At 42.8% G+C, this 23,737-nt stretch overlaps 1 protein-coding gene across 1 annotated transcript in view; it reads right to left on the bottom strand.

The window, feature by feature from the left end:
• Window positions 1–23,737, bottom strand: part of dgki (diacylglycerol kinase, iota) — a 43,800-nt gene that overhangs the window by 5,766 nt on the left and 14,297 nt on the right. Inside the window, 20 exon segments of the mRNA XM_017034640.2 lie at window positions 1–75; window positions 638–724; window positions 801–912; window positions 1,075–1,148; window positions 2,702–2,764; window positions 3,231–3,286; window positions 3,451–3,529; window positions 3,760–3,885; window positions 4,478–4,591; window positions 4,995–5,055; window positions 5,204–5,286; window positions 5,444–5,539; window positions 5,625–5,696; window positions 6,123–6,239; window positions 6,483–6,551; window positions 6,675–6,743; window positions 7,262–7,318; window positions 7,563–7,637; window positions 8,345–8,440; window positions 12,430–12,538. The exon segment at window positions 1–75 is cut by the window's left edge and continues 29 nt beyond it. Coding sequence (XP_016890129.1) covers window positions 1–75; window positions 638–724; window positions 801–912; window positions 1,075–1,148; window positions 2,702–2,764; window positions 3,231–3,286; window positions 3,451–3,529; window positions 3,760–3,885; window positions 4,478–4,591; window positions 4,995–5,055; window positions 5,204–5,286; window positions 5,444–5,539; window positions 5,625–5,696; window positions 6,123–6,239; window positions 6,483–6,551; window positions 6,675–6,743; window positions 7,262–7,318; window positions 7,563–7,637; window positions 8,345–8,440; window positions 12,430–12,538 — 1,690 coding nt within the window.

Here is a 23,737-nt window from a genome sequence, read left to right as displayed (position 1 = left end):
CTGAACCATGTTGGCCTGATTTCGAAGGGAGATGCGCAGAGTGGATGGAGCGAGTCGACAAGGCTCACCGTCCACCTGTGGACAGACACACGTGCACAGGTCACTGTGAGGTGAGGTCATTACAATCCTGTCACCTCAATGTAACACAAAAACTGTATGGAAGTAGAAATCACACAGACGGTGGGGGCAGTTTTAAAAAACCTCACAGATCTTAATCTGCTCCAGTCTACAACATCTCATAAACATGACATTTCATTATTCTATGCCAAAATATCAGTACTATGACATATGGCTACATTTCATCTTTCCATACATTATTATCCATATACTGGCGTCAAATATCCATGTAAACACATTCTCTCACAAAAATCCTCTGCAATTTTTCAAGCCTCCACATGATGGCGCCATAGAAAACTGCTCAGTGCAGAAATCAAAACAAACCAGGCTAGCCAGTGTTTGACAGCGTTCGCTTTATGTGCTAGGACCCATTTGGTACCCTATTGGTTGGAATTGATTCTCGGGGAACCAGGAAGAACTGTTCTGGTCCATGTCAAGGTCATTACAGCCCTGTTTACAGTTTACACCGGAACTTTCCTTTAAGTGTTTTCAATGGGCAGAGGGAGCAGTTATAATTCACCTGCACAGGAACAGTTTTGTAGGTGGTCAGAACCACCTCCCTGCACTGGTGAAGCCTCTCTCCATGACCGCCCACCTGCAGCGCCGCCTAGTGGAAAAGGAAAGTAGTACGTAAACATCTGAACTTGTTCATGACCGCTCCCGTTTGCTGTTTTATCTCTCACCAGCGAGGCCATGGTGAAGCCGATGACCTCGATGCAGCCGTCGTCGTGACGCTGGGGTTCGAAGTCTCGGTGGTCGCCCGGGTTTCCCCACGGCATGGTGCCTGCACAGTACCTGAACATACACACAGATGCACAAGATAAATAGTGTCTTGACAGTGCCATCTAGTGGTCAAACTGAAAAATGGCATAGCAGAATAGTGTCATCTGTAAACATAGTGATCCGCAGACTTTTGTCACTTCATAAATAAATAAATGAATACTGAAAAAGACAAACCTGGGAATGTTTAGGAACACGATGCACTGGAATTTCAATTCCTGGATTTTAGGTGTCAGATCTGTTCCATCACACTGAGGGTGAGAGACAGAACGTGAGAATTTTTTTACATTTTTTTTTCTGCTTGTCTTGGTTTTTAGACTTTGACGACTGAACATGTGCCCAGAGAGAAGAGCTCATTTGCTAAAAGCTCTTCAGCTCATTTTATTTGACTCCAACGTCCACGTTGTTCATGCTTTGACCTCTGTTCTTCATTTTCAGCTTCTCTCTGGAACTCACTGACTCAGACTGGAAACAGTTTTAACATGAGACCAGAGAGAAACTGATCCAGATGAAGGTTCACTGTGTCAGAGCTGCGTCACAGCACCGTAGACCTGAGCTTCAGTTACTCTGACGTCTGAGCTGGACTTTTATCAGACAAATGAATTGAATGAATAAATAATTGTGCCATTAGGACATTTGATTCATTGACTTTGAAGGTAAGTATATTTTCTTAACTCCAAACTATAATGTACTGGATCTGGTATATTTGGCACTGAGCCAAAGTCTAACCATCACCTGTAGATCTGTTTTTTCAAACTAAAATAAACTGTCACTAACATTTGAACGAGGGGCCACGTCAGTGATGATGTTCAATACAAAAAAACACCAGATATTTTATAAAAATACATTTTCTTGTTAAATATTAAATCTGTATTATACTAACATTTACTGCAACTAACTCATTGTTAAATAACAAAAATTTGAAAATAAAAAAATCGAACAAATAAAAAAAAAGTTTGTTGTAAATTATTATTGACATCTATCATCACAGAGCAGCTGTGAGAACTTTGTGGATCGCAAGTGGCCCCCGGGCCAAGACTTTGGCACCGTCAATGTAGATCAACCAAAATAAAACATTTCTTGATTTTATTCATTCATGTTTTCTACCCATTCATGCTCTGCAGGGTTGTAGGTGCTGGACCCATCCCCAGTTGCCAAAAGGCGGGGCAGTGCTACATCTTGGACAGTTCATCAGTTCATGTCAAGGTCACATGTAGAGACAAACAATCATTCACACCACTGCAGTGTCCGATCAACCTAATCCCATAATGTTTAGTGAGAAAAAACACCCACGCACACACTGGGAGAACACACACATGTTACAGAAAGACCAGGATCGAACCAGCAACCAGTGACCTTCTTGAAAGTGTTCTAATATCATAAGCCACTGTGTTGCCCACCTTGTTTCCCTATCTGATATGAATTCATTTTTTACTTTATCTTCTATGGTAGTGATAGAAAAGGGCTTCATCTTATCTTCATCTTATGTTCTCCATTTGAACAGTAGGGGGAGACTGCTCCGCTGTTTCTTTTTTACTTATTGCACAGCACATTTAGATCCAGGTTAGAAAAGAGGTTTTTCATAGAGGTCAGAGGTCAGGGTCAGTGTAAGAGCAGCAGAGTTCACAGATGTGATGGAACCGCGGTGTCCCCTCTGAAGGACACTTTAACGAGAACAGTGATGGACGAGACACTGAAGGACAAAGGATTTAATCAGCAGACGACACGTGTCGACATGAAAAACGATACAAACCGCACACGCGCGCGCATGTGTGTGTGTGTGTGTGTGTGTGTTAACACTCACCACCACTCTGACGTGTTTGGACAAATCTCTGGAGCTTCTCTGGAGGAAATCTGAGAATGCAGCCTGTGGGCACACACACACACACACACACACACACACACGGACTTATTACATTACATCCATTAGGATCTCCTCATTAAAAAGACATCAGTGCTTCCATCACGTCCTTCCTTCTGCGTGGATTAAAGTGAGATTAAAGGTGAAAGTAAAAAATGAAATCACTGACCAAATAATCCCAGAGGATTGGTCTGTTTCTGCTGAAGAGAGTGTTGTGTTACCTGACGGTCTGATCAATGAACCACAGAGTGTGTGTGAGTGACACACACTGAAGGAGCAGCTATGAAACAGTAGATCATCGTTCAGCCCTTAGAGATTAGGCTTCAATCCTAATCTCCAATTATAACAGACAACATACTGTCACTGCCGTCTTCACCCAAATCTTTGTACGTGTGGGTCGGGTCTGTGTGAGCTCAATTGCAGGGTGTGTGTGTGTGTGTCTGTGTGTGTGTGTGTGTGTGTGTTCACTCACTCCTGCATAGAACATCTTGTTGCGGAAGCGGCTGTTGAACTTTTCTGGGTTGGCCTCTGGGAACAAAAAAACAGAAACAGAGAGATTAGAGTGGTTACATTAACACTTTTTTAACAAACATTTTTTTTTCTTGGTTATTATTTTTTGTCCTCATCAACTGACATTCTAAAAAAGAAGAGTGAAGAAGAAAGTGTCGGACAGAACAAGGGAGATTTTTCACCTCTGGACTCGTGGAACTCCAGCGTGACGTGAGCGTCGAAGCCCAGACTGAAGTAGTTGTTGAAGACGTTGAGAGGAAGCTGCGGGCGGACATCAGAGGATCACTGCATTAGTGTCAATATTTAATCACAACAACCGAAAACTTTAGGGGACGGAGAGCACAGTGAGACACGGTAAGACACGGAGTAAATGCTACGATCGACAGATGAATTATTATTTCTACTAAGACCTTCCTGTGTGACCTTTAACATTGGTAACAAAGAGTCACAGAGTTGAAGTTGTAGGTTCCATTCCGGCTCTGCCTCCTCACCTTCTGTGTTCCCTCCTCTGGGAGGGCAGACGTTTTATCCACCTGGAGGTTCCACCTGTCCAGCTGCACCACAGACCCGTCCTCCACGTGACAGAGAACCTTGGACACAGGCTCATCAGTGTAGCCCTGCAGACAAACAAGCAGTGACTTGTTAGCTAGTGATTTAGCTGGCACTTAGCTATTTCTGTTGAACGTTTTTTTGGGCTAATTTGTAGCTATCGTAACTTTTCACATTAACTTTTATTTACTTTTATTTTCTAACTGACTTTCTGCTGTTACTGGATCATTTTTAATTTTTTTTAAACCACATTTAACTTCTTACAAGCAATTTCCTGGCCAACCATTGGCTAACTATTTGGCTAACTTTAGCTCCTTTGGCTAACCTCCACCTTTCACGGTCCCAATTTAAGTCACGTTTTGCTTTTTAGGTTCTTTGAAATGATTACTTTTTCACTCTAATTGTGCAGTATAAATAATTTCATACTAATTTATGTACAAAGCCATGACAGATCCATAATTATGGGGACCCTTTTAAACGTCACAATATGTACAAATACAAATTTATCTTAAAGCCATGACAATTATGGGGACCCTTTTAAACGTCACACACCCTGCGCCTGTAACTGTGACAGGAATGTGTAAAGGATCAAATTCAGTAGAATCTTCCACTTCCACGACACCACAGCAGAAGTCAAGGACAAGGAGAGCATAAACTCACCCCGCCCCAGTTGAGTGTCCTGGCGAGGTCATTTCCTGTTCCCAGAGGAAGAACAGCCACTGGAGGCTGAGGGTTCATCTGCAGCTCGTCCAGAGCCGACAGGATCCAGCCCACCTGTAAACCAGACGGCAGAGAAGAGTTTGGACAAAATCACCACTCGATCCGCTCAAGGTTGAGGTCAGTCATTGGCTCCGTTTTTGAAGGAAAGTACAGATTTTTTCTTCTAAAAATCTGAAAATAACAATTAAATAAACATCATCAATAAGTCCTTTACGGATGATTCCCAAAGACTGGGTCGCGACATTCAGGTGGGTTGTGAAAGATTTTTTTTTTGGGTCGTCTCGCAGGGGTCGTGAAAGATTTTTTTTTTGGATCGTCTCGCATCATGTTTCCCAAAGGTTTACGAATATTGTCTATTGACTTGGGTCGCGAAGATTGACAAATGAATTATTTACAAACCCTAAAATTAATTAGTACTCATATCTGCCCCGCGGTGCTGAGCGTTTTGGAGTCTTACCGTTCCGTCACCTCCACAGGCCAGGATCCTCAAATTTGGCACTTTACGATACAACTCCAACCTGACGGAGAAAACAGTAAAGATCACTTTTCATTTTTCATTTGGCAGGAAACAGCACAGACTGGTGTTGAGTGGTTGTAATTTCAGGTAAATTCGCTTTTCTCCATGTCACTAATTCCAGACTAAGGAGCTTTGAACTGGACACTCACGCCTCCCGGAGGCCGCCCTGTGACAGGTCAAAGACTTGTCTGGGGTTTAGGATCCACATGAACATCTGTAGGACCTTGGCACCCTGTAGAGAGAGAGAGAGAGAGAGAGAGAGAGAGAGAGAGAGAGAGAGAGAGCTGTAAGGTGGTAAAAGCTGGGTGTCCAGCTGCAGTGGTCAGTGCAGAGGCAGCGTCTGGTCATCAACATCCTCCATCACTGCTACACTGGTTCTGTTCACTGACCTGGTTGCCGCCACTCTTTGGATTTACAAAAACCAAAATGGGCTTCATGAGAGGAGAGGGAAGTGGCTTCAACATGAATGGACGCCATTTAGAGTCCTACAGAGAGGGAGAAGAAGGACAACAGGTCAAAGTTCAACTGTTGTGTGTGACCTTTGGCAGAGGTCGTTGAGGTTTTACTCACATCCAGTCCTTTTTTACTTGTCCTTCGTTTGAAGGATGTGCGTTTTTTTCTCCTGGAGTTCTTCAGTGAGCTCTGACACACAAATGCAAACACACACACACTGAGGTTAGATCAGTGACAGAGCGATGCCATGTGGTGTGTGTGTGTGTGTGTGTGTGTGGTTATACAGAGTTAAAATTACAGACGGAGAGACAAGTGTGTGTCAAGAGTGGAAGAGAGAGTTTAAAAGAGGGGAGAGAGAGAGAGAGTGTGAGAGAGAGAGAGAGAGAGCGAGAGAACAGTATAGATGAGATGATGTGATGTGTGCTGACATGTCTGGGTTTGTGCCTCCATTATCTCCCTCTCTCTCTCCCTCTCCCTCTCTCTCTCACACACACACACACACTCAGAGTTTTATATTTAGGTTCCACAAGTCGTTTTTAATTAACATCAACAAACACGAGCTAACAGACAGACTGGCTGGTGTGTGTGTGTGTGTGTGTGTGTGTCTGTACACACCTGTGGTCTCCTGACTTTGATGATCCAGGACGGGGGGACGATGACTCCAGCGTGGGCCCCCAGTGAACACGGCTCTTCGATTTGGTGAAGCATGAAACACGTCACCTTGTTGTGGAACTGCAACGACAGGACGACGACCCTCATCACAAACCAAACCATATTTTTGGTAAACACAAATTCATCATGTATGTAAACTGAAACCCACCAGGGGGCGACTTCACAGACTGATTGACTTTTATACCTGTTGATCAACCAGTTAGAAAATCTGACGCCATTTCGAGGTCTAAAAATGTGCCTTCATTTTAAAATGTTTGTTTGAGCAGACAACCCCTGGTGGTCACGTGACGTTCTGCGACTTACTGCCTGTTTACACCAGGAACAACTGATGGCGATGATCTCTTTACTGTGAAAGAACTTCTGCTGAAAACTCTGTAAGAAAGAGATGAAAACATACCCTGAGGCAGACTGAAGGGGGCGCAACAACTGACCAACAACAACCTCTGCATATACTGTATATGTGCGTGTGTGTGTGTGTGTGTGTGTGTGTGTTATCTTTCCACACTGTCTACATTTGCCATCTTGTCTGCGTCTGTGGACCCAGTGATGTCTCAGAATGTTCTGCTGTTACAGAGGAGAGGTCAAAGGTCAAAGGTCAAAGGCTGCTGATGTTTGCAGGAGCTGATTGTAGACAAAGGTTCTAAATCAAGACGCACCAGCTCAGATATTTTTATGCTCGATTTTATTCGAACTCGACTTAAACTAATGAAAGTGAGAGAATACATTTGTTGAAGATTGTAGGTGGTGTTTTGACCATAATTTAAAAAAGTGAAAAAATATTTTATCAATTCTTTTCAGATATTCCAGGCGACTCCTCGTGGGGTCAGGAGGTTTAAAACCACTGCTGTAACTGCTGAATGAGTGCAGAGTAAAGCCAGTGATGCCGCCGCTGTCCTAGGACCTAATAAAAGGTTTGAGGTTTTAAAGTTGACTGGTGAGATTTTCCTTAATACAATCATACACACACCCAGATCACACCCGTAAAAAAAAAGTTTTGATTTTTGGTGATTTCTTCTATTTTTTTTTGTTTTTACAAGAAAGTGTAAAAAGATGGAAAAATAATGTTCACGTCCAACACTTACATCTCTGAGGCATCGGTTCCCTCCTTCTCTGAAGGTGAGTTTACATCGAAAGTTGATCTGCAGGAACACAGACAGAGTCAGAGAAAATAGAAAGGAATCACAATTATGAGGGAGAGGGAGAACACTGAGGGAGCGTCATCAAATATACAACAGCTGGAACACTTTAATGAAGGCAAGACACAAATGTGGAAAAGAAGTGACAGGGATACCATTAATGATTCAAATATATTTACTGACCCTGTGTGTGAGTGTGTGAGTATGTGTGTGTGTGTGTGTGTGTGTGTGTGTGTGTGATTTGTACCTTTTCCAGTTGCTCCATGCATCCTGTGTGTACAACAATCTTACAGGCTGCACATTTCCTCCTGGGAGCAGACTTCTTAAAGAAAGAAAGTAGAGAGATGCAACACACAATCTGTCACACAGTTGCATGTACACACACACACACACACACACACATGTCAACGGCATTCACTCTGCTGACAATGATGAGAAATGACTGTGAAGAGAAATTAAAAAGAAATCCCCAGAATTCAAACGCTCATCTCTACAGGCTGTGCCATACTACACAAAACTCCAAACAAGAATAATTATTATAGTTGAATACTGTCAATAATAGTTATTTATATTCAATATCTCCTCTCAGTTTTGCCACAGGTACAGATTTTAGTCTAATACCAAATATCTTTCCCAAACAAAAAAAAATTAACACCACACTCTACCTGGAAGTTACTGCACAATCCACTAGGGGGTGCTATATATGCTGTAAAAACACCAGTGTCGCTAAAATGACTAACAAATCAAATGAAGACGACAGATAAAAAAAAATACACGCTCTGTCTACTGAATTCTTGGAGCTCTAGCATTTTTAGAAATATTCATTCAGAACTGATTTTTGTAAAAAAAAACAAAAACAAAAAAACAGTTCAAATGTATGAATGACTGTGATTTAAGGACAGAAGTAACTGGACTCTGTCGGACTGTTCGTCTTGAAATACTCAAAAACTGTTTTTTTTTATAATCAGAAAGTTCTAATTCTGATGAAAACGTGTGTGAGATTGTGTGTGTGTGTGTCTCAGGACTCACTGCAGTCTTAAGGAGACAGGTGTCTTCTCCCAGGTAACACAGCTCCCCAGAACAACTGGTCTCCATCCACACGTGGTCACCGTTCACCGCGTTCTCCTGCAGAGAAAGTCAAACACAGACACAGTCAGGTACAGACAGTCGGACACAGACACAGTCGGACACAGACAGTCGGACACAGAGACAGTCAGGTACAGACAGTCGCACACAGACACAGTCAGGTACAGACAGTCAAACACAGACACAGTCAGGTACAGACAGTCGCACACAGAGACAGTCAGGTACAGACAGTCGGACACAGAGACAGTCGGACACGCATACACAGTCGGATACAAACAGTCGGATACAGACAGTCGCACACAGAGACAGTCAGGTACAGACAGTCGCACACAGACACAGTCAGGTACAGACAGTCGGACACAGACAGTCGGACACAGACGAAGTAATACAGTCACAAAGTCAGGCACACTGATCGCTGACATCATTCTGTCAGTCCGACTGTTGTCAGTTGTAAAGTGTAACCTCGGCATCAGCAGTAAGCAACAGTGTCGTGGGTCAACAATGTGTGGAGAGGGTAATTACAGCTGCTGCTGAGGAGCAGGAGGGGGGGCAAGAAGAAAACAGTCGGATACAGACAGTCGCACACAGAGACAGTCAGGTACAGACAGTCGGACACAGAGAGAAGGAGGAGGAGGAGGAGGAGGAAGAGGAGAAGGAGGAGGAGGAAGAGGGTAATTATACACTGCATGTTAAATGAAGGTGTTAATCAAACACTACAGGGGTCTGAGAGAAAACACACACACCGACATGACATGACACACATCAATCTACACACACACAGGAGTGTGTAGTGTGTGTGACTGAAACACGGTGTGAATTATACAGGAGTAAGTACCCAGTGTTTGTACTACAGTACTTCCTGTAGTGGAAACATGATGCAGTTTTTTGGAACTCCCTTCAGTTTTTTGGCAACTGTGTCATAGCTAAAGTCTGTAAACAGTTCCTGGTCCTGTGTAGCAATTGAAATGCATCAAAAATCTTGGAACCGTCTTTAGTTTTTGGTACTCACAGTCTCTGCAGTGGGATAGTGTACAGTTCCTGGTACTGTTCCTAGCTTGTGGTAATCATTTCTGTGACAAAAATGCTAATTGGCATTAGTTTTATTGTAAAAAGTTCCAGATTATCTGGTGCAAATATTTGGAAAGTGAAAGGAAAGTGAAAGGAAAGTGTAGTAAGTACTTGCACTAATGTGTACATGGTACTGTCCTTCTGTAACACTTAAATAAATAATACTTTGAGTCATGTTCAACAGTGAACAATAACGGAGCTCCTGGTACTTTTCCTAATCCTCAAAACACCTTCTTGTCGATGAGTCAAATAGTTCCTGGAACTGTCACTACGCATGCTACTGTACTGTTCCAAGTTCCTCGCAACTTCCTGATACTTTCCCTAGTGTCCTGCGGTCATATTGCACCTAGGTACTGTATCTGGTTGCTGGGAGTGTGTGTGTGTGTGTGTGTGTGTGTTTCCTGCTGGTTGCTCAGAGTCAGTAATGATGTGCCATGCCTGCAGGGAGCACAGTTTTTCCACTTACACCGTCCAATTAACATTTACAGCCTGTTGTATTTACTGTTCATTACGGACGCATGATTTATTAACGACCTCACCGATCAATCACGGAGACTGAGACCATGACTTGATCAAAATCACATGACACGTCATCCTTCAGCCTGGTTAGGCCAGGGGGTATTTTTAGCCCAGCAGTCAGAATCCAGAACAAACGCTGCCTTTCTTTCATTATTTCCTTTGTTTGTTTTCTTTTGAAGCTTTCATACCAAAGCCACAGTTAGTGTTTATTTTAATATAAGGGATACTTTTTTTTTAACAGCTGGTGGTAAACTCACTCCTTTCTTTGTTGAATCAGACCAAAATAGACGCCTGACTTTCTTCGCGCTAAATCCGCTGTAAGTGAAGTAAAGCTGGGAGCAGTTTATTCTCTGGGCACAATAACGTCAGCGAGTCTTTACACCTGGAATCGACTGGAATAAAGAATGTATGATTTATTAGGGACCTCCATTCCAGGACATTTCATTCAAGGAAAAGAACCTTGTTCGGACTAATTTTTAAAAATATATTTTGTAGCATAAATACTTAGTGTCAGCAGAGGGAGCCAATTTGACTCATCGTTAATATACAGGTGGTCCTTGGTTTACGACGTCATCGACTACAGGTTTCGTGGTTGCGTCGCCATCTCCCATAAATTTATAAAGTAAGTCTTGTTCCATCATTCCAACGTTAAAACTCAAACACAAACTAGTTGGTAGATGTTTGATCCTGAAATTTCTGATCAATATCAAACTGATACAGATCCCTAGCATCGGATCGGGCTACTCCCAGTAGTAGTATGTAGCAGTAGTATTTGAGTAATTAACCTTCTACGCTGAGCTTGCAGCCGCAAAGCTGGTACTCAGAATTAGATAAGAAAATGAAAGAAAAATCACGACGATACAGAAAAACCCTCCAAACGTTCGTCCGACTGAATGTGCAGATTTTACAAAACTGCAGACTCATGGATCCAGCAGAGATTAATTTTCATCCTCATGCAGACTTTTATCAGAAGAGAAAATATTTTTGTTACAGAACAAGGAAGGAAAGGAGGAAAACATTTTTTTTTCACCCGTCTGCAGTGTCTTACAAAATAATTGTACTTAGTGGTTTTTGAGTCGCTCTTTAGCTGCGTGAGTCATTTTATAAATGTATGTTATTAAATACTGCAAATAGAAAAACAGAAAGGGTCAAATACTGTGTGTTTCTGAGCAGGCTGTCTATCTATAAAAATGATTACTATATTCTGTATTTAAATTTCAGATTTAATATCTAACATGTGTCATTATTGTGTTAACGCTGACAGCCCAGCTCCTGAGTTGTTGGGAATTTCTTCTACAATGGCCGACGACCAGGAGGAAAAATCTCTATCTCTTTGTTGCCATGAACATACGGCTGCTGAGACCGTTCTGCTTTGAAAAATCTGCCGGCATGGAAATCCAAATGTCATCTGGTGAGTCAGACAAACAGAACGAGCCCAGCAGAGAGACAGAGGCAGGCAGGGTCTTCATCCTTTATGTGGCTGGTTTTTGTTTTTTTTTTTTAAAGCAACAATTCATCTAACAAAAACCTTTTGTCAAACAGAAGGATATAAAAAGGTTGTGACATGTCCTGAAAATGGAGGCATTAAAACTCCAGATAAAAACTACAACAGAATCAGGTTTAGATCTAAAGTGTATGACTGATTCTCTTTGCTAACACAACCACATATTAGTCTCTAACTGAATGTCAGTTTAAACCAAACGTTTCCAGTTCCGTCTGGTGTTGTGTTTGTCTGCCAGGAAGGACCGTTTAGCTGTTCTGCTAGCAGCTTAGCAAGATATTAGCTTACTGTTTTTTTTCCTAATCTGTTAAAATAATACTGTTTTAAGTGCCGGCACACAGGGAATAATAGTTTCAACATAGCACTATGATGACAAAGGCTATAGATATATTTTTAAAAACACCTGACTGAGAAACTTTCAGAAGTTGTGATGTCATCTGTCTGTACCACTGAGCTACTACGCTAACCAAGTAGCAGCCGGGTCTTTACACTCAAAAAGACAATTATGGCTGAACTAATTGAAAACTTTGACACAAAATATTATATGTACTATAATATATAGAGTATACTTTTAAAGAGTGGTGGGCTACAAGTAAAATACGTCTAATAATTATGGATGGGACACAGTTTGTCTGTACCAGTGCTGTTGTTGCTAACGTTAGCCTGGCTATCTGCGCTCACAGCAATATATTCTACACCAGAAATTGGCCAGAAAGTGCCAGAAATGGGAAAAAAAACCCAAAAATAACAATTTGTAACTAATTCTATAAAAATACATATGTTGGCTACAATATATTTAGATATTTTTTCATGATTATTTTACATTTTAACATTCTAGGAGTTTTTCATTGCTTTTCTTCAGAAACACAGTTTTTTCCTAAGTCCTAAAGTTTTGTCTATAATAGAATGCTCATGATTGAAGTGCATGTTCATGTCTGACCGTCCAGTCCACACAGGTGCGCAGCTCCTTGTTGGGGCCGTTGGTTGCAGGAGGCAGGAGAGGTTGAGGAGGACCAAGGTGCTGGAGGCCTGAGCGGGCGATGGCCTTTCTGTGAAAACCGCACAGAAATAGAAACACTTTCAGTAAAGTTCAAACATTAAGAAAAAAAAACAAAACTGTGGAGTCACTTCTCCCTGTAACCAGAGCTTCTGTCACCACAGAGCTGCTGCAGCCAACATGAAGGCACACTTCAGTTGCATTTATAATGGAAATGAGTTAATGGTGATGTGAGTGTGAGCGCACATGTCCGAGAGTCGGAGCAGCTTGGAGGGAAATGTGCCAGTGTCACTTCTCTGTGGTGGTGATGGAGGGTGACAACGACGATGACAGAGCTGTTCTCTCAGAGTTACTCAGCAGTTACAGCAGAGGCTTTCTCACTCTCCATCTTCTCGTTTCCTCTTTTTTGAGCTCTTGCTCTGAGTTTCGATTTTTCCTCATTTTTCATATAGTCATCATCATCATGTTTTCTTTTTTTCAGTGAGGGCCCAGTATTGGAGCTTAGGTTTATGTCACTGCCCTCTGCTGGATGATGTAATAATTTGGTATTAGAAAAAAACATAATATACATATAAAGAAAACTATATAGTCACTATCACAGCCAGAAGCAAATCGCGACCGCAATCCAAGCAAGAAAGACTAGCCTAGGACGGCTACTGTAACTGTATGTGCTCGGTGTGACCACACTGTGGTTCTATTGCATTGGGTCTATTGAAAAAAAGTCATCATCCTATTTGTTCTTCTTGTTTGAGGTTTATCTCAGCCCAGGCTGCCCTCTGCTGGACAACGTAATAACAACTTTGCATTGTAAAAAAACATCATGTATGTATAAATAAAAATATATAGTCTTCACTATTACTGCCAGACACAATTAGCGACCACAATTCAAACATGGAAAGACTAGCCAAGGACGGCTACTGTAATTGTATGTGCTCAGTGTGACCACAGTGTGGTGCTATTGCATTAGGTCTATTAAAAATAATATTAAAAGTACTTGTCCTAGCATCGTTATAAGTTTTTTCGCCACTTAATTGCAGAAAAAGTTGCACGTATGATGAGGTTTGTCAACTGCCTCAGCTTTTCTAGTAAACACCATGAAAATGACAGGAAATGATGTCGAGGAGAGGAGTCCAATTTACATGTAAGTCTGGTTTAAACGTCCATTTGTCCAAAACAAGGAACCCAAGTCTCTGAGGACCAGCAGTGGTTTTGGTTATTCAGACAATAATGTAAGTGATTACAGTAACTACGTACAGTGTGTGTGTGTGTGTGTGTGTGTGTGAGACAGTGGAAAAGGTCTGACAGCACCTGACCCCACTGTTGAAAGTTTCAGTGGCCGTCGGTCTAAAATTATCAACCTGGACAAAGAGGAGTCCACTTACCTATTCTGAAATCTGATCACACACACACACACACACACTGACACACACACACACACGTCAACACGCTCACGACTCCTGGGATAAAAATAGTTCTGCGTGGGTGACACAACACAAATGTAAAGACCTACGGTGACTGGACATATGTCACCAGAGCAGAGCAGGGAGTGGACACACAAACACGGTGTCCTGTCTCTGCTGTTGTTTTGTTATTTTACTTTTATGTCTGGACGTTAAACTGGGAGGCTACTCCATGAAGTACACCTGTCCAACTGCCTCGTCACTGCAATCACCAACTCAGCCAATCACACGAGTTCTTACATTCAGACTAGAACACAAGGTCAGGGTTAGGGGTTGAGTAACTAGATATATATATTTTTTAAAATCAACACTAATGTATTTCAGGGTCCACTCGACCTCGACGTGTCATCGATGACCACAGTGATATTTTATAGTCATTTTAACAAATTCGTAAATTTGTATATGTAAATATACAAATATATTCACATACATATGTTCATATATATACATACACATACATATAGACAGATGGATGGATGGAGAAAATGTTCTGAAAAAGGAAACTACCCAATTTAAAGGAGACAAATGGCAGACATCGTCCTCAGCTGACCTGACCTGATGACCTGACCTGATGACCTGACCTGATGACCTGACCTGATGGGGACCTGATCACCAGCATGTCAATTTGAGACTTCCCTGAGGAATTGATCTGATGGGGACCTGATCACCATCATGTCAATTTGAGACTTCCCTGAGGAACATTAGCAGCATCTTGTTGGTTCTACATCTATCCTTATTATTATTATTATTATTATTATTATTATCTATCAATTATGATTGGTTCTATCATCTACAGATGGTACAGACGGGACCATCTGTGCAGGACGTCTCGCAGAGCTGATCCAGAGGACCGGACTAGACCAGATATCTGGGCAACGGCTTACATAAGTGTCTTCACAGCTAATGTGTGTGTGTGTGTGTGCGTGTGTGTGTGTGTGTGTGTGATGAGAAACACACATACATCGACTTGTCACTCCGCGGCTCTGACTTTACACTTGGCCTGTTCTCAACAAAACCTGCTGAGATCCACACTTTTGCACCGCAATCATTTTAGAACGAAAAGTGTTACACACACACACACACACACACCCCCACACACACACAGGTCATGGCACACCATTAAATTTAAGTCTTAATCTACTAAAAGCAGAGTGGATCACGGGCTGGAGGCTTAGCTCCTCAAATCGACCCGACAAAACAAAGGTCTGCAGTCTCATGGTTGGAAAGACACAATAGATTTGAGCAGATTTATTTTCTTAAAAGTCCATTTTAGCCCAAAATAAACACTGGCTTTAACAAGACCTGTAAGTCCGACGTTTGAAGCCACTGCTGCTGAGTGACTTTAATCTGTTGTTCTAGAGAGAAAACACACACCAGTGAAGTCTGGTTCCTGCAGGAGCTGCAACAATAAAACACAAATTGAAAAACCCGCCGACGTCCAGCTGAGGTTTCAGCACATTGTTTTCTGCTCAGTGTGTGTTCGTTAACCCTGGACTCAGACGATAATTGCTGCTCACCGAGACGCTGCCCTGCTGGTGAACAGCGGGAACGACGGCCACCAAACCGAGGCGTTTGAGGAGCGCGGGGATTTTAATGAGCTCTTGTTGAAATGTTCATCAAAAAGTTCTTCAATCAGTCCTTTGATGTTTCTGCTACATCATAAAGTTGATTTATCAAACAAAGAAGGGGTTTTTTTTTTTAAACTTTTCGTAGCATTTCTATCGCAGCAGTGGTTCCCAAAGTGGGGGGCGTGTCCCCTGAGTGTGTCCCCTTTCAATCGTCCCTAATTACTAAAATGGGTAGAAAACATTGAAAATGAACTGGGAGTGGCCCACAGCTGTAGAAACCAGTTCCCATTGGTCAGTGAAAGGATGTGTGTGATGTCATTGAAGATAGAAATGTTGACAGGAAGAGAAGAAACCTGTGTCAGAGCCTGGACAAACGGGAGAAATAAAAAAAAAAACAACCCAAAACGGTTCTTTTCCTTAATTGACTAAACTGTGACAAAACTAACTTGTCCATTTTCTTCTTCTTCTTCACTTTCTCCTCCCCCTCGTTTGTCCTCACATCACCTCCCGTTCTCCCATCCTTTCCTGCTCTGCCTCCAACCGTCCCCCGCTGTTTTGCTCCTCCCTCTCTCCCCTGTCGTCCTCCGCTCCTGTCCCTCTCATCCTGCCTCTGTTGACTCCTCTTTTTGTCTCTCTCTTTCTCACTCTCTCTTTTTCAAGTTTTCCTCCTCCTCCTCTTCCTCCTCTTCCTGCTGCAGAGGTGGGTTGTCTGCGTTGCCACGGTGACGGAACAGTGGGAGCATCGGCAGCTCATCCAGTAATTATACTGGTGGAGAATCTGCTCTGTGTGTGTGTGTGTGTGTGTAAGTTAACCATAAATGCAGCGGCTTCAGCACAAACCCAGTCACCTCATGTAGGAAGATCACACACACACACACACACACACACACACACACACTCCAGCCTACACCATGTGCTGTCACTTTTCCAAAAGACAAGTGTGAAGTAAGTTTTCGTGACACACCGTTTCCTTCAAGACATTTGGATGTCGTCCAGCACACACACACACACACACACACACACACAGGCTAGGTTCTGACACCACTACACTTTTATGCCAGGACGTTGCGTTGAAATCCAACATGTGAGAGGACTTGTCTGCTCAGCGCTCCTGCGAGACGTCCCCCTGAAGACTGCTGTCCCATCCTCAGTTCTTCATCTGAAGCTGGACTCTTTCATCCCTGTTCCTAAAGCTCTGATAACGCAGCGGTTTGAAAGGCAAGTCCTGCTGTGAACGCTTCAAAGACGATCTCACGCCGTGTCTTTGTAAATGGACTTCGTCTTTATTTATATATATATATTGATCATGGACTGATCTGCTTCAAGGGTTAAAGATGAATGTATTCTTATTATAACTCTCCTATCTGGATAAATTAACACAAACACAAGGGCCTGGGGTCATCAGTGTTTACATGGCGACGATGTGAATATGGATCAATAATGCAATTAGACCAGTGGTGTTAAACATACGGCCTGTGGGCCAAAACTAGCCCGCTGGGGGGTTCCATCCGGCCCGCGTGATGAATTTTGAAGGTGAGAAAATGCACAAACATTTTTTGCTCCTGCTGATAGACAGATAGAACTTGTGCTTATAAAAACATGGGCTTATTGTTATTCATAGGTAATTCTGTTATGATTGTACTGGTCCGGCCCACTTGACATCAAATTAGGCTGTATGTGGGCCATGAACCAGGGAACCTGGGTAAACAGGGCCTTCGACTTCTATGGCCCAGACCTCCAGTTTGATGTCTTCATTCCTATCTGCTGGGTTGAGGCCGTGACACTGCAACAACATGACATCACTGTATTCTCACACATGGTCCTACGGGGAAGCTGGATCAGCGTGAAGCTCTTTATCCCATCTGTAGATTCTGATAACCAGGGGACAACGTTACCTCTGTAATAAACCAGAGACTTTATGTCGACAGTCGTCGACTCCTCGGGAGATTTAATTTTCAGTGTGAATTGAAAACAAGTCTGCATTTACACCGCGTCTGTTAACACCCCGCACATGAAAGCTTCGCCACCGTGCGCCGGAGAACAAAAGTAATAACCATGAAAGCACAAAGGCAGCTGCAAGTGGGAGGAATCCAGCAGAACATCTTCTGACTTGAAGCAGAAGAAGTTGTGATTACGTGGGAGAAGGTTGGTTTGACAAAACAGAGACTCGCAACTGCAGCAGAGTGGGTTTGGGTGTGAAACGCTTCGGTTCTCTGCACAAATGTGGCAAAGATTTCAGAAGTTGAAAAGTTGAACTTTCGAGTCTGACATCTTGAATGACGAAGGAGAGCTTTTTCTAACTGTTTTCTCTTTAGTCAGGTGTGGTTTTTATTTTAAAAAAACCTCAAAAGTGATACTTATATAAATATAAAAATAATAAGAAAAAACAAAGAAAAAATTCATCCCTACAAACCCAGATATAATATGGTTTACGGGGGAGGGAGGGGTCCCTGACTGACATCGGAGCTCCTTTCCTACGATGCAACGCTAACTCGTATGTACGTATGTCGTACAACTGGCAAATATAAACTGTCCTTCGCCACATGACGACATATTTACCCGCTCCGCTCGCCACAAGACTCAACCACGAAACGCTGTAGGTCAGGGACGTCGTAAACCGAGGACCCCCCTGTGCTTTGATGTCAATATGTAGACTAACCAACGTTGTACAGCCTGACTGTACGGTCTCCTCCTTGTTACTAACACACTCCCTCCAAGTGTTTACATCATAAAGCTGCTTCGCTAAATGAACAGCTGTTCTTAGCTTTTGGGTTGTACATCATAGCCGTCCGGTATAGCAGTATAGCTAACTAGTGTAGGGGCGGGGTCAGATGAAATCCGAACGGCTCATTTTGCGACGCATTTCCAGTTTTGGCCAGATTATAAGACTTCCAGTCAGTTGTTGAAACTGGAGCTAAAAGACCAGACAAACACTCCAGAGACACAAAGTCCATTTTGATAATCCGTCTCCTCTAATTCTGTCATAGACTTAATTCTTTGGCAGCCGACAGCACCATCACTCAAAGACTGATCAATGAGAAGGTGATTTCCTTCTTCGTCTCACATTTCACAGCAGAAAACTACGGCCGCGGTGAAAACCCTCGGCACTCTCCGAATATTTTCAGGTTGACATTTAGAGACGACGTGCACAGAGTGGATTGTTTAACAGGAACACAGCCATAAAACACTAGGTTGCGCTGATTACGATGATCACAGAGAGAAGATCCAAAGGTCAACGCCAACACTCACCGACGACGCAGAAGACGGTGGAACCATCGAACCTTCTTCACCTTCCCGCTCCTGCGAGCCTCCTTCCCTGCTTCCACGTTTATCATCGTGATGACAGCGATGATGATAAATATTATTATAAGAAGGATAATAATGATTGGTCCCTCACTGGCTGTGCCGTCGGTGTTCAGCTCAGACTGACTGAAGCCGGAGTTACTTCACAGCACAAGTCAGGTAATTATACCAGTCAACATGACAGGAGACCTGACACCAGACACCTGAGCCCTCTGCTCGGCCGCACCGTGTATGTGCGTATTTGTAAGGATGGAGTCGAGGCTTTCAGTAACATGGCGTGTATTACTGTTAGTCTTCACACTCGGCTGTAATGAAAAGCTGGAGAAATGAGGGCTTTGGTGTCTTCCGGGATCCTGCCCGAGGGACGGTGTCCAAGAAGAGGGAAACCAGGAAATGTACTTCCTCCTGGTGTTTACTGTCCAAACAATAAAGGACATAAAGGTGAGATTTGTTTTTTTTCGATCGAACTTCCTGATCTAAAGCTTCCACCTGGAAGCCTCAGCGATCCCTTTATCCTTTGAGCACCGTTTCGTTTGGGTCCTGCCTCCGTCCCCTCTCTCCTCCTTCACTCCCGTGCAGGTGAATCTGCTATTTTTAGAAAACGCTACGTAACAGATAACGTGGCAAGGGCAACCTGAGAAACACATGAGCTCACGCTCGCAAACACACACTCTTAGTAGACCCATTTCTCTGACTCACAGTCGAAACTGATGGAAAAATAAGATTCAAAGGAGAAAAAAAAAAAAACCAAGAAGAGGAAGTACAAGAAATAAAGTTAAAAGTTAAAAAGGAAGAAGAAAGAAAATAACAATAGAAAAACGGATCCAATTTTCGAACATGTCGAAAAAAACAAATTGATGTTGAGAATAAAATGTCAACTGTGCCCAAACACAGACGCCACAGTGAAACCACAGTTTCACCCTAACAGGAAGTGTCTTTTATTCATCTTTGTCTAAAAAGCCAACAAACCCTGCCCTACTTGTTTTCTTAAGGCTCTTCTTTCAAGCTTTAATTTTCCTTTCCGTCTCATTTCCTCAACATGTCTCTTTCTCCAGTCATTGCTCTCCCCTCGTTATATGGGTCAGTGTGAGCGGCTTCTCTACTGCCTCCGGTGACACAGCACTGACAGAGCATATGGGTGGGCCTGAGCCAGATGACTCTGAATAAAAGAACAAGTCTGGTCAGCAATGACCTTCTTTGAAAAGTTGTTCTTGTTGGACAAAACAATTCACAGTGTGAGTGTGTGACCCAACACAGGCTGCCACAGGAGGCGCCGTTAAGTAAGCGGTTCTTCTTGGGCACGAACCTAGGGCCTTCTGCACGTAGGGCAGATGTGTAAGGCAGGTGTGATAACCACCAAGAAGATCCACTGTGTTAACGACCTGGGTTACCACATGGGAGGTTCCAGCTCTGTGCTTCCTCTGGGGCTCAAACCTGGACCCTCAGATTAAAAGTCTGACGCTGTACCGACTGTGCTACCCAGAGACTGAACACGTCTCAGACTCTGGCCGTTGACCATCTGACAGCAGTTTAAAAAAAAAACCGTGTTCTTTTTGTTGTGAAAATATTTCCTAACTTCTTCGGAGTTCTTGTGATTTTGCCAAAACTTCAATTGTTTACAAAACTCTTGTCTTCCTCGGAAATGCAGATATAAAGCAGTGGCTGAACATGGGTCATCTTACTAAAATGTCAAGGGTTCAAAACCAGCTGTACTGCAGTAATCTGCAGACAGGTGGATCTGCTCAGAGTGTTTACTCAGCACTGCTCCCGCGACTCTGCTGACCACGGGAAATGACACTGACACATGTAGTGCGTGACATCCTCAAGGTTGTGTGCAACAGTGTTTCTGAACCACGCTCACATATATATCATCAGGAAAAAAAACACGGCACAACACTGAACAAAAATCTGACAAAAACTATATTTAATAAAATAATAATAATATTCTAGTTTGAATGACTCATAATTGACTCAAATCTCAGCCTGTTTAGTTGAAGACAACACTGATATACTGGCAGGAATTGAAGAAAGACACTCACGAAGATCTGATTTTTTTTAAAGTTTTCATAGCCATCTACTGCCACCTAGCAGTAGAATTTAAATGTTCTGCCTTTCGTGTTTTGACGAGCAGAGAAAATGATGCAGTAAATAAAGATTATTATTGAAGTTTAAATGAAGTCAAACAGAGTGGAGTTTAACCTCCGTCTGACCCGACACATGAGTAACACCACTGTGCAGACACACACACCGCTGACAATAGCAGGAAGAAATCGAAACACACACACACACACACACACACACCCTCCCCCCCCCCCCCCCAGAGTGTCTGCTCAGATACGTCTTCACGTGAACTACTTCATCGTCATTCTGCACACAACGTCCTTCCTTATCGACACCAAGTCTTAGACAATCACACGACGGGTGTGTGTGTGTGTGCGCACGCACGTGTGTATATGTCATGTGTGTATTTGCACATGTATGTTGCGGGGGGGAGGGGGGGGGTGTGAGGGTGTGGTTGTCATGACAACCATTCTCAGACTTCCTTCCCAGTTTTATTCTAGCAGCGTTCCTCCCTCTGTCTGACCGTCTTCCTCTCTGTCCGTCTGTTCCTGTATGTGTGTGTGTGTGTGTGTGTGTGTGTCTCTTAGTCATATCTAACTCTTGACCTTTTTCAGCATTGCTTCAGATGTTTGTTAAACCAAACCCTGCTCCAAAAGAATCACAAAACCAAACACAAGTAAACAGTAACAAATATAAACTGAAAAATTTGAAAAAAAAAAATAGCCAATGAAAATACTTTGACAACCGTTTACAAACACACTCCGCAGAACGCAGAATAAGAGAAAAATTCTGCAAATGTGTGTGTGTGTGTAAAAGACACAGCCACACACACCACCTGATGCACCTGCGGACCCCTGTGGTCCCCTCACTGCTGCTCAAAAACACAGTTGCTACACTTCACTCTGCACACTCAAAAAAAAAAAAAAAAAACACTCTCAGTAATCATCTTCACTTTGGAAATCTGCTGTCGTCTGGACGGGAAAAAAAAAAAAATGAAATCACAGCTAAACCCAGACCATATCCTGGACGTCATTCACACTTTATCAAAGAAGTTTATAATGTTTTAATCCAGACCATATCCTGGACTTTATCAAAGAAGTTTATAATGTTTTTTTTATTTGATCAGAATTAATCGCAAATAGGTTTCAGAATATTCTCAAGAATAACATCAGAGGTATTTGATACTATAAAATTCAAACGGCGTCGGCTCACAGGTTGTTGCTTTAAAAAGATTGCTGATAAAAATATCTTTTCAGCCACACAATCTTCAACAACTGTATCAGTTCACTCTCATGAATATAAATCAGGTTCAAATAAAACGCAGCGTGTAAAAATATCTGAGCCGCTGCATCTTCATTAAAAGTACATGCACTAACCTGGTTACTCTGTATATGTAATAAAGTACAACAAACAACACAACAAAAAAATGTCGCCACAAACAGGGTCACAAGAAGAAAAAGGTTGGGAAACACTGAGTAAGATGTTACGTAAAAAATGCAGTTTGTTTTTTATTTGTTATTCTGTGTGTTCCAGCATGTTCTCACAGGCTGGGAGAGAATCCAATCATGGCCTGTTTCAGGGTGAAACTGCACGTACGAGCCGAGGCTGGAGCCGGGCTCCCATTGGACGGTTGAACTGTCAGTCACTTGTCATTGTCCACAGCCTGAAGACTCAGACGTTTCTCTGAGTCAGTCAGACCAGACTTCAGACCAGTGGATAAAACACACACACAAACTGATCGGCTGTCAGAGTGTGGGTTCATTTAACACACATTTGAACTGACAGTACGAGTGGTTTGACACACACACACACACACACACACACACACACACACACACACAGTGATAGGATTTTTCGTGTTAAACTGTTGAATGTGATGATTAGACTCCTCTCTCTAACTGGATCTGTGAAGATACCTGAGAACATGAGCAGAACTCGACTTCAGTTCGGATCATTCTGAGCTGCTTGGCTGAGTTCGCTGCTTCCTCGTGTCTTATATGTTTAATTACAGTCTACTTTTCTCCTCTCACTGCTTTTGTGACAGGGAGTGGGAGTGTGAGAGCAGCTGCAGTGGAGTACACCATCAGCTCCTATTAGATCACTGTCTCACACACACACACACACACAGAGTTCACGTCTCGTGGCGACAATGGCGACTCTGTATTTGCGATCGCAGCGCGGTCACCGACAAACGCAGAGTCGACGAAAACACTGGAATAAAAAGGTAAAAGTGAAGCAACACCACACGCTGCGACTGGAACACGTCAACTGGCCACAACAACAATTCTGTCGACATCCTGATTATCTCACAGGCTGAAAGTGAAAAAAAAAAAAAAACAATGTCGAGAGGAATAACAGCTATTACAGAGTTGACCAGGGCAAATTCAAGCACTTTTCAAGCACTTTCAAGGTCCACTTTGAAACAGTTCAAGCACCGTACAACTACATCCTAGCCATGTACTGTATGCATCACCCAGTAGAGGTCACTGAGAGGTCAGTTTGCCCACTGGTCTACTATGGATGCTTTTCTTGGCCAATCAGAGAAGAAAACAAACAACGATGTTATGTTGTTTTTTAAAAGCTGTAAATGTTAACGATCCACAACAAACAACAAGAACCAGTCCCAAATAAATACAACTCCCAGGTGTACGTTACAGCACACAGGTGGGACGTTCAAGACCCAGGAGAGAAATATGTGCAGTATCACGTACACTTCACTTTCAATGACAGTAATTAACTCTTCCAGCCGTCTACATTAAAACCATGGTGCTGTGTGTGTGTGTGTGTGTGTGTGTGTGTGTGTGTGCTGGCATGTGTGTGTATCCGGTGGTGGGCCTGGATACAGGAAGTCTGACTCTT

This window comes from Cynoglossus semilaevis, chromosome 8, assembly GCF_000523025.1.
Source record: "Cynoglossus semilaevis isolate Cse_v1.0 chromosome 8, Cse_v1.0, whole genome shotgun sequence".
Taxonomy (NCBI): Eukaryota; Metazoa; Chordata; class Actinopteri; order Pleuronectiformes; family Cynoglossidae; genus Cynoglossus; species Cynoglossus semilaevis.
Note: the sequence above shows the minus strand (reverse complement) of the source record. Positions and strands in the feature narration are given on the sequence as shown.